This window comes from Balaenoptera ricei, chromosome 13 (assembly GCF_028023285.1).
Source record: "Balaenoptera ricei isolate mBalRic1 chromosome 13, mBalRic1.hap2, whole genome shotgun sequence".
Classification (NCBI taxonomy): domain Eukaryota; kingdom Metazoa; phylum Chordata; class Mammalia; order Artiodactyla; family Balaenopteridae; genus Balaenoptera; species Balaenoptera ricei.
This window is the reverse complement of record NC_082651.1, coordinates 70,798,393-70,816,273: the sequence shown is the minus strand read 5'-3', so window position 1 is coordinate 70,816,273 and position 17,881 is coordinate 70,798,393. Positions and strand designations below refer to the sequence as shown.

General features: G+C 40.0%; 1 protein-coding gene across 1 annotated transcript in view; it reads left to right on the top strand.

The window, feature by feature from the left end:
- The window catches only part of LOC132376756 (cuticle collagen 8-like), a 42,583-nt gene extending 27,971 nt beyond the window's left edge, over positions 1-14,612 (top strand). The window contains exons 3-4 of the mRNA XM_059942607.1: positions 11,713-11,827; positions 14,320-14,612. Coding sequence (XP_059798590.1) covers positions 11,713-11,827; positions 14,320-14,438 — 234 coding nt within the window. The 3' untranslated portion in view covers positions 14,439-14,612. The remainder of the gene's footprint in view (positions 1-11,712; positions 11,828-14,319) is intronic.
- The last annotated feature ends 3,269 nt before the right edge of the window (positions 14,613-17,881 follow it).

Genomic DNA, 17,881 nt, shown 5'->3' with positions numbered 1-17,881 from the left:
ATTTTATATTTCATCTGTTTTCACTATCATTTTGGATTAGAGTGGTCCTCAGAGCACTGTAAGTCCACTCCCATTTGCTCTCTCCACCATTCGGGATCTAGCTTCCTCCCCTCCCACCTTTCTCTGAGAAACTGCTCTCTCTGAGGTCACCAGTGTGATTACTCAGTCACCAAATTAGATGGCTTTTTCCTTCAGTCCTCATTTTTCTTCACTCCTCTGTAGCATCCAACAATGTTAATCGCTCTTCCTTTTCCCCCTCTCTTTCTTTGGCTAATACAGTGCTCCACTGTCCTGGTTCACTACCTCTTCTGACTCTTCCTTTTTTTTTTTTTTTTTTTAAATATTTATTTATTTATTTATGGCTGTGTTGGGTCTTCGTTTCTGTGTGAGGGCTTTCTCTAGTTGTGGCAAGTGGGGGCCACTCTTCATCGCGGTGCGCGGGCCTCTCACTATCGCGGCCTCTCTTGTTGCGGAGCACAGGCTCCAGACGCGCAGGCTCAGTAATAGTGGCTCACGGGCCCAGCTGCTCCGCGGCATGTGGGATCTTCCCAGACCAGGGCTCGAACCCGTGTCCCCTGCATTGGCAGGCAGATTCTCAACCACTGCGCCACCAGGGAAGCCCCTCCTTTTTTTTTTTTTAAGTTTATTTATTTATTTTATTTTTGGCTGCATTGGGTCTTCATTGTTGGGTCTTCGTTGCTGCACGCAGGCATTCTCTAGTTGCGGCGAGCAGGGGCCACTTCTCATTGTGGTGCGTGGGCCTCTCATTGCAGTGGCTTCTCTTGTTGCAGAGTTCGGGCTCTAGGCACGCAGGCTTCAGTAGTTGCGGCACGCAGGCTCAGAAGTTGTGGCTCACGGGCTCTAGAGTGCAGGCTCAGTAGTTGTGGTGCATGGGCTTAGTTGCTCCGCGGCACGTGGGATCTTCTTGGACCAGGGCTGGAACCCGTGTCCCCTGCATTGGCAGGCGGATTCTTAATCACTGCGCCACCAGGGAAGCCCTGACTCTTCCTTTTTTTAAACTGCTTTCACTTCCTCCCCTCATTTTGTAATTGTAGATGTCCCCAAGGCCTTTGACCTCTGGTTTCACTCTCTCTTTTACCCTTACACATTCTCACGTCTTCAGTAATCTCTAAAATGGAGTCCCTATCTTTACCCCAGGACTTTTTCTGCCTGAGTTCTATAGCTATCCATCTGCCTGTTGTAGTTCCACTTGATGTTTTGCTGTTCCATCAAATTTCCTCCCTTTTTGAATCTTCCCAATTCCATCACAGATACTATCTTTCTCCTAGTTTCTAAGGGTCAAAGTCATACCCATCCTTGATTCCTCCTGTTTTCTCTAGAGCCAGTTAATTACACATTCTATTGATCCTCTTGCCTTAAATTTCCTCTTTCTTGCCATTGCACTGTTCACACATGTGCTGTGATCCCCTAGCATTCCTCTTTTAGACCATTTCAGTGTTTTCCTAACAAAGCAGGATAGTTGAAAGTGGCAGAATTTTGATGAGTTTGTGTCAAAGTTTATGATTCTGGAAACTCCCTTCCAGAAAAGACTTAACTTATAAATATTCATACCTTTCTTCCCTGCCACCTTATCCCTAATGAGGAGGAAGAATCCTTTATTGTATGGACAAAACATCAAGACTGTTGTATTGTATTGATCACACACACTGTGAGTTCAGTCCAGAAAGGCTAAATTTTTCTATTAGAAAGAGCAAGACACTATCAACAGAAAAAAATTCATTTGAGCTGAGACTTAAAGGATGAGTAGGACAACCTATTTTGACAACCCGGGGAAGAGAGGCTTGTATTCCAGATAGAATGGGAAGCATAAGCAAACCAAAATATAACATGGTGCCTGTGAGTGAGTGAGTGTGTGTGTGTGTGTGTGTGTGTGTGTGTGTGTGTTGGGGTCTACAAAGAGTCACTGTGAGCCAGGGAGAATGGAGATAAATGAAGCTGGACAGAAAAGCTTTCCACACCAAGTTAAGGACTACTGTTTGGGGTATCATGGATGCATTGGAAGTGGGTGTGGGGTAACATGGCCGCATTTGTAGCTATTTGGGTTGCATCTTTCGCTAAGCAGGATTTAAGGGAGAGAAGGAATGGGTATGTATTAAGGGTTCTGATGAGATTGTGATTGCTGCTCTGCACTGATTCTTTAGGGCTGCTTGTGACCAGAATTGCTGAATGAGGGAGTATCTGTGGAGAAGGAATGTAGGAGCAGCCCTCAGAAAAGGGGCTCCTGGGATAGTCAGAATGTGTTTGCCTGGTGGGGGACCAAATCAAGGTGTAGACCAGAGGAGCTAGCATCATGGCTGGGAAGATGACTGCATGGGTTATCATATCTAAAAGGGGTTTCATAGATGAAACTGAGAGCGTGAGTCAAGTGGAGATCTCAGCCCCGTCATTTCATGGCTCTCCTACTTGTGAAATTCCTGTTGGTCTTTCAGGGCCCATTTGACATGCCAGATGCTCTCTGAAGTTTTTCCTTTAGCCCCTGGCTGGAAGGTATCTCTTTCTCTTTATAAACTGTATAACTTGTGGTTTACAAGTATTTTATAGCTTTGTATTCCCCCTGTGGGTAAAAATCTCTGAAGATTTTCTTGCTTATCTTTGTATCTCCTCCATCACCTGAGACTCTGCTCTGTATACACTCTCTACTGAAGAAATAATAACTGAACTGAATGTGCACTTTCACAGGAAAAGTGCATCCTACAGGATTTAATAAGTATGAACCTTAAATAATGAAATATTTCAAGGAATTTGAATATTTCAAAGCTCCATCCATACAAGGCCTGAATAATTCATGCAAATATTTGAAGAAAAGAACAAAAGCTTATCTAATAATTCAATACACTGTTCTTTATTTTGGTCCATAAAAGGAGATCTCATGCTTAGTTTTGGTGTTAAGCTCAGCTCTAGAAGCTTTGAAATGCAGATTAGATCAATTACATCACAATTATATTTGAAAATTGAAAAGAAGCATTTTCCAAAAGGCAGATTTCAAATCTATGCCTTTTCAAAGGAAGTGTCATTTGGAAAGAAACTGAATCACACCATGAAATATGTGGCATTTCTTTTGGTTTCCACTCTCTTCTGTACTAGTGGTAGGCTCATGTGATATGTAGAAATGTGCTTAATCAAATTTAGCTTGACTTGCTCAAGTTAAGAAAATGGATATGAAGTGTTTCTGAGATAAGGAGAGGCATATTCTTTTTTTAGCATACGTACCTCCTATGCGGCTGCATTTGTCTCATTCCCTTATTTGAAAATTTGGCTCTCTTTATAAGATGTACAAATTCCTACTCATTTAGAACAGAACTGGAATAGCCTGGAAACTTATGGAAATGAATGGTATTTTAGAGTGCTGATTCTCATTTTCCCTTCAGTAAAGAACCCGACACTGTTACTTGTGTTTATCTTATAGTATACACACTCAGGATTACTCACCTGGGAGTGAGACCTGAGTTCTGGTGCAAGCCTTCTATTTACTGACCTGTGTGATGCAAGTCGTTTAACCTCTGAGGTAAAAAGAGAGGGCTGTTGCCTATAACTCCATGATTCTGCAGTTCAAGTATAATCAACTCAAATGTTCGATGATCTCTTTAAAAATTAAAAAAAAAAAATTGCTAGTGGCCTTAATAAATGTGTACCATTGAGCCTTGAGTAGTATTTTTGAAATAATGTAAGACAGGGAGAGATGGTCGGGAGGTCCCTTCCTTTATATGAATTTTATATGGGATGTGTTAGCTTGAGGTAGCACTTGCCTAGTGTTAGAGGTCTATAGATACTATTAGAATTAGGGGAGGTGGAGATAAGGATAATGGACTTTTGAGTTAACAAGTGGCAGAATTGGATGAAAAAACATTTCAATAAAGAAGGTCTCAACAAAGTTTAATCTACTAATTTAATGATAATTAATGGAATTTAGAGTGAAAAATTTCTACAATTATAGCATGAGGAAATGAATAGAATTTTGTTAGATAAACCGCTATTGTTTTTGAAATGAAGAGTTAAGAATCAAGCAGTAAATTAGGACAATAACATTTGCCTGGTAAACAGAATCCAGTATGTGTAACTTACTCTCACTATAGGTAGAATATTTGTTTAATTTTATTTCTGTAAGCCACTTCACAAACCCCTACCAATAATGTGAGTTACATCTTTGGGCTCAACTTTCATTGTCTAAATAATATTCTTAGGACAGGTAATAATCTCCAGTTGGAGCTAGAAACAGTTGATTTAGAAATCAGTTGATTTCTGAATGTTGTAGTATTTGATTTTACATCATCTTTTTCTTGTTCCATTGAAATTTGTTGTTGTTTTCAATGACAAGTTGATGTTCCAGTAATACTACACACACACACACACACACACACACACACACACAATCCTGTGGTTCTCACTGAACTTGGCCAAGTTTCAGAACTGTAAATAATAAACCAGATTATGGTTCTCCTCCCCAAAGGTTTAAGGGACTCTGAGGTTTCTAAATAGATTTACTTCAAAAGTATTCTCGAGATTTTTTTTTTGCTTTTGTTTGACTCATTTCCTTCTTGATAAGATTCTATTTCCTTTCTCTTCCTCTTCACTCTGTTACTTAACATAGCCCTGAAATCTGGTGTAGCCCTCCTGAAATACTGCTTTCAACAAATATACTCATCATGCGATAACTGAAAATTTAGGGGCGTATGTGTTACTTGTGTTCCTGTTAATTCTTTGCTTCCCATCCCACTTCTGATTATAATAAACTCTCATATTTGGCACCAGATTTTCTTGTTACCAGTCTGACGTTAAAACATCAGTCTGTTCCATTCTCTTTGAACCAAGATTAAACTACAATGCAGTCTTAACACAATAAGTAATGTACTTACTGGTTTTGACCTTTGGTTTAGTAATGAGGAGCCTAGGAAGAAAGTAAGCCTCTTTTACACTTTCAAGTATGTTGCAATAGACTCAGTGTTTGTGTCCCCCCCAAATTCTTATGTTGGAACCTAATCCCCAATGTGATGGTATTTGGGGGGGGTGGGACTTTGGGAGGTGATTAGGTCATGAAGGTGGAATTAGTGCCCTTATAAAAGAGACCCCAGAGAGCTCTCTTGCCCCTTACCCCAAGTGAGGACACAATGAGAAGACTGCCATCTGTGAACCAGGAAGTGGGCTCTCGCCAGACACTGAAATGTACTGGCACCTTGTCTTGGACTTCCCAACCTCCAGAACTGTGAGAAATAAATTTCTGTTGTTTATAATCCACCCAATCTATGGTATTCTGTTATAGCAAGTTGAATGGACTAAGACATACAGTGACCTTGTCTGGGTATCTCTAGGGTGTAGTGAATCAGAATAATTTGGATTCCCTTCTTTTCCCCACTACCCATCCCATTCCCTCACCTGGCAGGAAGGGATATTTGCTCCTTGAATGCCATATACAAATGGGCAGGCTGCGCATGGCCTTCCACCGCCATCTTGAGTTGCAGTGTCAGGGGCAGCGCTTCCGAACACGGCCCGGCCTGCCGAGCTGAGGTGACAGTGCAGCCATTTCTCCCTAGGCACTCTGATCTGAAGTGCTGGGTGCAAGGCCTCTGCATGAAGCACCCTGTGAACAAGTGAAACTAGACGAAGCACAAAGGAAAAGAAAAGAAAAAAAGCAAGCTGCGAACCCTCTGAAAAAATGCCTCTGCACCTCTAGCTCTTGCGGAGGTTGGCGTCATCAGTGGAGTCTCCTATTGTAGGGGGATGAAAGATGGCGGAGGAGTACGACGTAGAGATCACCTTCCTCCCCACAAATACATCAAAAGTACATCTACATGTCGAACAACTACAGAACACCTACTGAACGCTAGCAGAAGACCTCAGACTTCCCAAAAGGCAAGAAAATCCCCACATACCTGGCCGTGTGGCTGACGGGGTCTTGGTGCTCTGCCCTGGTGTCAGGCCTGAGCCTCCGAGGTGGGAGAGCCGAGTTCAGGACACTGGACCACCAGAGACCTCCTGGCCCCACGTAATGTCAATTGGCGAGAGATCTCTGTCTAAACACTAAGACCCAGCTCCACCCAATGGCCAGCAAGCTCCAGTGCTGGACGCGCCATGCCAAACAACTAGCAAGACAGGAACACAACCCCCCCCCATTAGCAGAAAGGCTACCTAAAATCATACTAAGTTCACAGATACCCCAAAACACACTGCCAGATGTGGCCCTTCCCACCAGAAAGACAAGATCCAGCCCCACCCACCAGAACACAGGCACCAGTCCCCTCCACCAGGAAGCCTACACACCCACTGAACCAACCTTACCCACTGGAAGCAGACACCAAAAACAATGGCAACTACGAACCTGCAGCCTGCGAAATGGAGACCCCAAACACAGTAAGTTAAGCAAAATGAGAAGACAGAGAAATACACAGCAGATGAAGGAGCAAGGTAAAAAACACACCAGACCAAACAAATGAAGAGGAAATAGGCAGTCTACCTGAAAAAGAATTCAGAATAATGATAGTAAAGATGATCCAAAATCTTGGAAATAGAATGGAGAAAATACAAGAAACGTTTAACAAGGACCTAGAAGAACTAAAGAGCAAGCAAACAATGATGAACAACACAATAAATGAAATTAAAAATTCTCTAGAAGGAATCAATAGCAGAATAACTGAGGCAGAAGAACAGATAAGTGACGTGGAAGATAAAATAGTGGAAATAACTACCACAGAGCAGAATAAAGAAAAAAGAATAAAAAGAATTGAGGACAGTCTCAGAGACCTCTGGGACAACATTAAACTCACCAACATACAAATTTTCGGGGTCCGAAATGAAGAAGACAAAAAAAAAAAAAGGGTCTGAGAAAATATTCGAAGAGATTATAGTTGAAAACTTCCCTAACATGCGGAAGGAAATAGTCAAGTCCAGGAAGTGCAGAGAGTCCCATACAGGATAAATCCAAGGAGAAACATGCCAAGACACATATTAATCAAACTATCAAAAATTAAATACAGAGAAAAAGTATTAAAAGCAGCAAGGGAAAAGCAACAAACAACATACAAGGGAATCCCCATAAGGTTAACAGCTGGTCTTGCAGCAGAAACTCTGCAAGCCAAAAAGGAGCGGCAGGACATATTTAAAGTGATGAAAGGGAAAAACCTACAACCAAGATTACCCAGCAAGGATCTCATTCAGATTTGACGGAGAAATTAAAACCTTTACAGACAAGCAAAAGTTAAGAGAATTCAGCACCACCAAACCAGCTTTACAACAAATGCTAAAGGAACTTCTCTAAGCAGGAAACACAAAAGAAGAAAAAGACCTACCAAAAAAACCCCAAAACAATTAAGAAAATGGTAATAGGAACATACATATCGATAGCTACCTTAAATATAAAGGGATTAAATGCTCCAACCAAAAGACATAGACTGGCTGAATGGATACAAAAGCAAGACCCATACATATGCTGTCTACAAGAGACCCACTTCAGACCTAGGGACACATACAGACTGAAAGTGAGGGGATGGAAAAAGATATTCCATGCAAATGGAAATCAAAAGAAAGCTGGAGTAGCAATTCTCATACCACACAAAATAGACTTTAAAATAAAGACTATTACAAGAGACAAAGAAGGACACCACATAATGATCAAGGAATCAAACCAAAAAGAAGATATAACAATTGTAAATATTTATGCACCCAACATAGGAGCACCTCAATACATAAGGCAAATGCTAACAGCCATAAAAGGGGAAATCAACAGTAACACAATAATAGTAGGGGACTTTAACACTCCACTTTCACCAATGGACAGATCATACAAAATGAAAATAAATAAGGAAACACAAACTTTACATGACACATTAAACAAGATGGATTTAACTGATATTTATAGGACATCCCATCCAAAAAGAGCAGATTACACTTTCTTCTCAAGTGCTCATGGAACATTCTCCATGGTAGATCATATCTTGGGTCACAAATCAAGCCTTGGTAAATTTAAGAAAATTGAAATCATATCAAGTATCTTTTCCGACCACAATGCTATAGACTAGATATCAATTACAGGAAAAAATCTGTAAAAAATACAAACACGTGGAGGCTAAACAATACTACTAAATAATGAAGAGATCACTGAAGAAATCAAAGAGGAAATTAAAAAATACCTAGAAACAAATGACAATGAAAACACGATGACCCAAAACCTATGGGATGCAGCAAACGCAGTTCTAAGAGGGAAAATTATAGCAATACAATCCTACCTCAAGAAACAAGAAACATCTCAAATAAACAACCTAACCTTACACCTAAAGCAATTAGAGAAAAAAGAACAAAAAACCCGCAAAGTTAGCAGAAAGAAAGAAATCATAAAGATCAGAGCAGAAATAAATGAAATAGAAACAAAGAAAACAATAGCAAAGATCAATAAAACTAAAAGTTGGTTCTTTGAGAAGATAAACAAAATTGATAAACCATTAGCCAGACTCATCAAGAAAAAAAGGGAGAAGACTCAAATAGAATTACAAAAGAAAAAGGAGAAGTAACAACTGACACTGCAGAAATACAAAGGATCATGAGAGATTACTACAAGCAACTCTATGCCAATAAAATGGACAACCTGGAAGAAATGGACAAATTCTTAGAAATGCACAACCTTCCAAGACTGAACCAGGAAGAAATAGAAAATATGAACAGACCAATCACAAGCACTGAAATTGAAACTGTGATGAAAAATCTTCCAGCAAACAAAAGCCCAGGACCAGATGGCTTCACAAGCAAGTTCTATCAAACGTTTAGAGAAGATCTAATACCTATCCTTCTCAAACTCTTCCAAAATATAGCAGAGGGAGGAACACTCCCAAACTCATTCTGTGAGGCCACCATCACCTTGATACCAAAACCAGACAAAGATGCCACACAAAAAAAGAAAATTACAGGCCAATACCACTGATGAACATAGATGCAAAAATCCTCAACAAAATACTAGCAAACAGAATCCAACAGCACATTAAAGGATCATACACCATGATCATGATCCCATGAATGCAAGGATTCTTCAATATACACAAAAGCAATCAATGTGATACACCATATTAACAATTTGAAGGATAATACTCTCAATAGATGCAGAAAAAGCTTTTGACAACATTCAACACCCATTTATGATAAAAACTTTCCAGAAAGTAGGCATAGAGGGAACCTACATCAACATAATAAAGGCCATATATGACAAACCCATGGCCAACATTGTTCTCAATGGTGAAAAACTGACACCATTTCCTCTAAGATCAGGAAAAAGACAAGGTTGCCCACTCTCACCATTATTCAACATAGTTTTGGAAGTTTTAGCGACAGCAATCAGAGAAGAAAAAGAAATAAAAGGAATCCAAATCGGAAAAAAAGAAGTAAAACCATCACTGTTTGCAGATTACATGATACTATACATAGAGAATCCTAAAGATGCTACCAGAAAACTACTAGAGCTAATCAATGAATTTGATAAAGTAGCAGGATACAAAATTAATGCACAGAAGTCTCTTGCATTCCTATACACTAATGATGAAATATCTGAAAGAGAAATTAAGGAAACACTCTGATTTACCATTGCAACAAAAAGAATAAAATACCTAGGAATAAACCTACCTAGGGAGACAAAAGACCTGTATGCAGAAAACTATAAGACGCTGATGAAAGAAATTAAAGATGTTACAAACAGATGGAGAGATATACCATGTTCTTGGATTGGAAGAATCAACATTGTGAAAATGACTATACTACCCAAAGCAATCTACAGATTCAATGCAATACCTGTCAAACTACCAATGGCATTTTTCACAGAACTAGAACAAAAAATTTCACAATTTGTATGGAAACACTAAAGACCTCAAATAGCAAAGCAATCTTGAGAAAGAAAAACGGAGCTGGAGGAATCAGGCTCCCTGACTTCGGACTATACTACAAAGTTACAGTAATCAAGACTGTATGGTACTGGCACAAAAACAGAAATATAGATCAATGGAACAGGATAGAAAGCCCAGAGATAAACCCACACACATATGGTCACCTTGTCTTTGATAAAGGAAGCAAGGGTATACAATGGAGAAAAGACAGTCTCTTCAATAAGTGTTGCTGGGAAAACTGGACAGCTACATGTAAAAGAATGAAATTAGAACACTCCGTAACACCCTACACAAAAATAAACTCAAAATGGATTAGAGACCTAAATGTAAGGCCAGACACTATAAAACTCTTAGAGGAAAACATAGGAAGAACACTCTTTGACATAAATCACAGCAAGATCTTTTTTGACCTACCTCCTAGAGAAATGGAAATAAAAATAAACAAATGGAACCTAATGAAACTTAAAAGCTTCTACACAGCAAAGGAAACCGTAAACAAGACGAAAAGACAACCCTCAGAATGGGAGAAAATATTTGTAACTGAAGCAACTGACAAAGGATTATTCTCCAAAATATATAAGCAGCTCATGCAGCTCAATATCAAAAAAACAAACAACCCAATCCAAAAATGGTCAGAAGACCTAAATAGACATTTCTCCAAAGAAGATATACAGATTGCCAACAAACACATGAAAGGATGCTCAACATCACTAATCATTAGAGAAATGGAAATCAAAACTATAATGAGGTATCACCTCACACTGGTCAGAATGGCCATCATCAAAAAATCTACAAACAATAAATGCTGGAGAGGGTGTGGAGAAAAGGGAACCCTCTTGCACTGTTGGTGGGAATGGAAATTGATACAGCCACTATGGAGAACAGTATGGAGACTCCTTAAAAAACTAAAAATAGAACTACCATATGACCCAGCAATCCCACTCCTGGGCATATACCCAGGGAAAACTATAATTCAAAAAGAGTCATGTACCACAATGTTCATTGCAGCTCTATTTACAATAGCCAGGACATGAAAGCAACCTAAGTGCCCATTGACAGATGAATGGATAAAGAAGATGTGGCACATATATACAATGGAATATTACTCAGCCATAAAAGAAACGAAATTGAACTATTTGTAGTGAGGTGGTTGGACCTAGAGTCTGTCATACAGAGTGAAGTAAGTCGGAAAGAGAAAAACAAATACCATATGCTAACACATATATATGGAATCTAAAAAAAAAAAAAAAGGTTCTGTAGAACCTAGGGGCAGGACAGGAATAAAGACGCAGATGTAGAGAATGCACTTGAGGACACGGGGAAGGGGAAGGGGAAGCTAGGACGAAGTGAGAGAGTAGCATTGACATATATACACTGCCAAATGTAAAGTAGATAGTTAGTGGGAAGCAGCCGCATAGCACAGGGAGATCAGCTCGGTGCTTTGTGAGCACCTTGGGGTGGTGGGATAAGGAGGGTGGGAGGGAGTCGCAAGAGGGAGGGGATATGGGGATATATGTATACATATAGCTGATTGACTTCGTTATACAGCAGAAACTAACACAACATTGTAAAGCAATTATACTCCAATAAAGATGTTAAAAAAACCCAAATGGGCACGAACTGATTCCACATCTTGCTGCATCTCCCCAAAAGCCAGTACTTAGTCCCTTCTCCCCCACTCTCCCAAGTTCTGTGTTAGACCGTCTATATTAAAATGCTGCTTAGGAGTTGTAATGAAGGGTGATTTGACTGTGAACCTGGATGGATTTAGAGTCTTTTTCAAACATTCAATCAGGCTTCCCTGACCACCTTCATTTTCTTCATTTTTCAAATGCAGCAGGTAATTGAGGATAAATTCCTTATGTGGGACAACCTGGGAAGCTGTGACACTGCCAGAGTGAGACCAGGCATCTCTCTGCCAGGAATTTCAACAGAAATGACTCTTTGCCCCGGTATGTGTTTGATGCCCATCTCCATCAATCTTATTTGCTTTGTATCTACTGTCTCCCACCTTTATTTCACATAGGGAAATTGAAGTCGTAATAAATGTTAAGTGACTAAGAGCGGACTCATAAATTAGAGGAGCAACAAGGATTTTCCGTTCTTATCTGTTTACACTTTTCCCTAACAATTCCCACCTGCCGCCTTCCTATGTAGATACCTGGTTAACACAGGAAGAAGATTTTAACAGATTCTGGTCTTTTAGTGCCATGTACTTTCTTCATGTTAATGCTATTAATCATCTGATTACTGTCAAGTCGATTTAAGTTCTGGTGAGATCAGCATCTCCTGAAATGCAATGCATTTAGTGAGCACCTACCGCATGTAATGCAGTGTATTAGCTTCTCTTTGGGGAAACTGAAAGAAAAAGATGTGGCCCGTGACATATAGTATTTTATACTAGTTAGGAAGCCAAATGCACAGAAAATGACATTAAAAAGCTGTATGTTATACCATATTTCCTTTGTCTCTTCAGTGAGATGAAACTGTTTTCCTTTTTAATGGTCTTGCCTTTTTCACGGCATTCCCATTCCAACCAAAGTTTCTCTTAATATGACACCTCAAAATAAGCTATATTTTGCTTTCAAAGTGGAACCAAACAAGAACCCATTCCTCCCGTATTTCCTTGGCATGTCTTTGCAGTCCGTTTACCAGGTTCTTTGTGTTTCTCTTACATGTCACAGTTCTTCATGAGGAGGAAAGTAGGGTTTCATTAGTAGACATCGTGGGCCATTTTGAGCCAGACCTGACTATATGGTTGGCCCAGTTCCCATGGGTGAGTCTCTTGGTGGGGACTCAAACACAGCCTTTCTCTGGCCACTTCAGTGTGAGGGCCTCCAGGTTCTTTTCTCTTCCCATGGCTGCTTCCTCCTACTCCTCCCAGGTGGATGGGGCAGGTCCAGAGTGAGGACATTCCATTAGACTGTAGTGCAGAGCACAGTTAGCTGGTCAAGCTGGGATTCTGCCTTTGGGGAAGTTCTTCCTGTCAGGAGCTAGGGAGGTAAGAGGAGTCAGTATTACTCCTGCCTGGCAGGAGACCTGGCCCACTCCCCCCACCCCAGCCCCCCTTGGCCCACTTTTGACTCTGACTTTGCTCTCTGGTGGGTGAAGAAAGATAACTCTGTTGGCTGCTTTAGTCCGGGGTTCCTTTAGCCTAGGACGATGTGGGGCAGCAGCCCAGATGGTGCTACACTTGGTAGGGGACACACCCTCCAAGCTTGTTGCTGTTTTTATCTGACTAGTGTGTCTTCCCCTTTTAAAATATATTATACAAGAAAAGAAAAAAGGAGAATGAAAGAAAAAAAAAAAAAAGACCAAAATAGAGATGGGGGAGGGGGAAGAAGAGGCAGTAAGAAGAATGAAAAAACTAATTTTATTCTTACATGAACTCAACATCCTACTATGTCTCTCCCCGCTCCCAACTTGGCTTCTGTTGTGTCCTCTCTGATTTAGTAGGTCAAGGGCAGGGCCTGAGATTCTGCATTTCTAACAAGCTCCCAGGCGAAGCCAATGCAGTTGGTCCTCAAACCACACTCTATGAGTAGCAAGGGTCTTGAGGAATAATGAATCAAATACTGTACAGTTTCTTAACCATTCTTCATATAATAATATCTGACACTCATATAGTACTTAGTATGTGCCTGACACTGTTTTAAGTGCTTTGCATGTATCAACTCATTTAATCCTCGTAATTCTATGAGATGGGCACTACTATTAGCCCCACTTCACAGTTGGGGAAACCAAGGCACAAGGTTATTTAATTTACCAAATATCACGTAGTAAGTACTAGAGCCAGGATTCAAACTCAGTCTGGCTCCAGAGTCTGTGTGTTTAGCTCCATTTTTATTCCAATAGCTTACAAACTTACCCTCTTCTGGACATAAGTTTTCAATCTTTACCCCTTAAAGGATGGACCCCAGCTTGAAAACAATGTTCCAGAGATGTCATTAACCAGCCGGTGAAGATCACTGTGATATTGATTCACCATTGTATTAGCCACACTGTCAACTTTGTGCCTTATGTAAATTTGATAATTAGAGGCAGTTCTCAAGGGTTAGCTGTAGGATCCCAAGGCAGCTGTGGTTTTGGCTGTTTTTGTTTTTTTGTTTTTTGACAAGTAGAGGCAGCAAAGAGCAGCTGAGGTTAACAGCTCTAGCTGATCACTGAGGCAGCAAGAGAAACAGCTCCAAGACAAACACGCTGTTCATTGTGTAGCCTGAGGGGAGAGAGCAAGTCTGGAAGGGCTGAGCCAGGCAGGGGTGATGGGCGAAATAGGATTCTCTGTGGGTGAGAAGGTTGGTGGCTGGTCAGGGCAGAAAGCAGACTGGAGAGGCTGAGGCAAAGTGGAGTCTTATATAGATGAGCCCACTCTGAATCAAGGAAGCCAGAGATTCACTCATGCATTCATTCTATAAATATTAATCGATAACCTATTATGTTCCAGGCACCATGCTACATGCTGTTGATACGGTGATGAATAAGACAGAACTGATCCCTGTCCTCAGAGAATTCTCATTCTTGTTGGGAGACGGACAAGACCAAACCAAACCAAACCAAACCTAACAGACAAATAAATCAGTGCAGGCTGTCATGAATGTCCTGAAGGAAAACAAGGGTGAGAGATGGTGAAACCAAGGGGCACCCTATTTTAGGTGGGGTGGTCAAAGAAAGCCTTCAGCCGAGACCTAAAATCAGAGAGGTTAAGCAATTGGAAAGGGTACTCTAGGCAAGAAACAGCTGTGCAAAAGCCCAAGGGTGGGAGAGAACTTAGTATGGAAGAGAGAGCCTGGCAGGATCTGGGGAATCCACAGCTGTCCATTGGGAATCGTACAAAATGACATAAGGATTAAAGCTGAGAATAACTGATATGAAACAAAATCAATTGGCTTTGACAGGTTGGTCAATTCTCATCTGGAGTATTATGTTGAATTCTTGACAAATCACAGTGTCAAGGCCCATGGGTGATTTGGCTGCCATAGCCTCTGAAATTGGAAAATATTTTTAGGCAAGGCCCAGTACCTTTTGTTTGACCTTTTTTTGGATTTAAATGCCCATCTCTGAGTTGTGAGGGTCTCACCAAGGTCGTAATAATTCTTACAAAGAAATCTTCATCTAGGTTATTGTGACGAAGGGCAAGACTGAAAACAAAGCACGGGATGGGGCTAGTGTCCACTTGTCCACACCAAGATGAACACGAGCCATCAAAACAGAGAAGTCAAGGCACATGGTCCATACCTCCTTCTCTGGTCTCTCAATCTGGCAGCCCCATCAAAAAGGAGAGGAGGTTGGTTTGGGTGAACCATTCGTTAGTTGTTCCTAGTGATCAACCATTCAACACATTTTCTAATGCTCCCCAATGACCCTTCAGGTGATTTTTTTGCAGTTGTCTAGAGAGGAAAATGTAGTTGACCAATCTATAGTTTCCAGAATCTATCCTTTTCTAAAGAACGCTTTTGAGAATCAGAACGCTTGTCTTAGCCAAGGCTCTTGTCAGTTGTTATCTGGATTAGTGTATTCGTGTCTTACACCTGGTCTCCCTGATTGTAGTGTCACACCTCCAATCTATCACCCACAGAGCTTTCAGAGAAATTTAGCTAAAATTCACCTTGTATCTGATCTCTATCCTTGGTTTTAAGTGGTTCTTCATTACTGTTGATAAAACCTAAAGTCCTTTTTTTGGCATTCAATACCTTTCATGATCTGACCTTTGCCTAAATTGCCACGCTCATCTCCTGCCATATTCCCCTACTCTGAATTATAGCCATACCACGTTAGTTGCTCTTTACTGAAATTACAATGCTCTCATATTACTTCTCTGCATTTTCTTTTTTTTTTTTTGGCCGTGTCATGCAGCTTGTGGGATTTTAGTTCCCTGACCAGGGATTGAACTCGGGCCCTCGGTGCTGAGAGCGCAGAGTCCTAACCACTGGACCTCCAGGGAACTGCCCTTCTCTGCATTTTCATATGGGGTTCCTACTTGCTTCTTCCCTCAGCTAGCTCCTATTTATCCTTAGAATTTAGTTTAAACCTTATTTCCTCCCAGAAGCCTTCCTTGATTTCCCTAGTCAGGATTAAGTGCTCTTATTTGATCCTGTAACACACTTTTATATGCCTCTATTACATATAAAAATGTAGTTAGCATCCAAATCCTCTTCTTCAAAATCTTAAGCTTCTGAGGGCTAGGACTGTCTCCTTTAGTGCTTAACAGTGCCCTTGTACATAATAGCTTCAGAAAGGTTAATGGAACGGCTGCATTTGCATTTTCCATTTTCTGGCTTTAGTTTTCCATGATTTCTTGCAGATTACAAAGAGACTATATTAATTTCTACATCATATATATTCTCCATCTCTACCTCCTCTTTTGGGGAATAAGGGGAAAAGATTTGCTTAAGCTTAGGTCTAGAGACATATTTCTACCTCATTTATTAGACTTGTGAAAATCTCTAATGAGAATTTCTTATTACCCATGGTTTAATCTAAGTGCTCATATCTTGCTGTGATTTAGGATACCACATTACAGATTTTTAGACCTAGAAAGAACTTCAGAATGATCAGATTCAATAGTTTACTTTATGGGACAAGGACATAAAGGTTCAGAGAGAGGTTAAGCAAATACTCTAAAACCACCCTACTAGTGGGTGGCAGTTAGCCCCAGGAGCTAGATCTCCAGCCTCTCAGTCCTGGGCTCTTTTCCCTACAAATGGCCACGCTTCAAATCTTCATCCTATTTTGATGTCAGAGACCCAATATGGATTTGACCTTGGTTCCTTGATTTGCCATATTGAGGCTTTAATTTGGCCTCTCGAACTAATAATTTAATTATTAGCAAATGAATTAACATTAAGCTATTTCATTTGGAGGCCTGCTGAACTGTGAAACTCTTCTTAAAAATTCTGAGGGGACTTGAAAAAAAAAGGTGTAAATAAGGGTTGAGCAAATTGTCAATCCTTCACTGGTCTTTCAGGAGCTCTTTCACAAATTGGTTCACAGCAGAGTAGGTGATAAGCACCAGCATGTCCAAGACACCCACTTCGTCTTCCTTAAGGATGCTCTAGAAGGGGAGTGGGAAAGTTACACTGTACATAGTATCTTCCCTAGAAGCAAGTATGTTTCTTTACTAGTAGAACTAGAAAATTGTATGTTCAGTTTGCTGATTTTTTACTTTAAAATTTTTGTTTGACTATTAGATTTGGTTAATAACACTGAAGATTGATGTTATAAAGATTAGCACATCTTTCATTTTATTGTAGATTATTTCAAACATACAGAAAACTATAGAGAATAATATAACAAAGTGTCAAATATATCAACCATCCAACTCAATCATATAATAAAATTTTGCCATATTTGCTCCAGATCTCTTTCTTCCTCCCTGTCTCTTCCCTCCCTCCCTTTCTTCCTTTATTTCTTTTCTCTCTCTTCCTTCTTTCCAAAATAAAATCTTACACATGTAGTTAAAGCCCCTGTAACTTATCTGTCCCATTCCTCTCCTGCCATCTGTAGAGGTAACACCTATCCTGAATCTCCAGTTTTAATTTTTTTGTGTTTTTTTTTTTATATATGCATCCATAAACAATAAATAATGTTGATTTGCCTGTTTTCCATCTTTATTAAATAATATATTCTATACTTTCTTCTCAAGTTCTCACTCCACATGGATTAATATACATCTTCTATTCATTTAAACTGCTTTATGGCATTCCATTGTATAAAAAGACCACATTTTATCTTTGAATTGTTTCCGTTATTTTCCTCTTACAAATCATGCAGGAATAAACATTCTTGTACATATCTCCTTGTGAGAGTTATATACCTAGGTGAGGCATCACTGGGTTGTATCATAACTATTTTAAAAAGAATTTTCATGTTGATAGCAAAACTGATTAGTTACTTAAAAGGAAAAAATGAAGTCAAGATAAGTGCTGGAAGAAACAGAATGTCAGGAATAGGAAGTAAAACAGTATAAGAGAGTAGGTGACATAGATGTAGAATCCTATGCTTTTTTT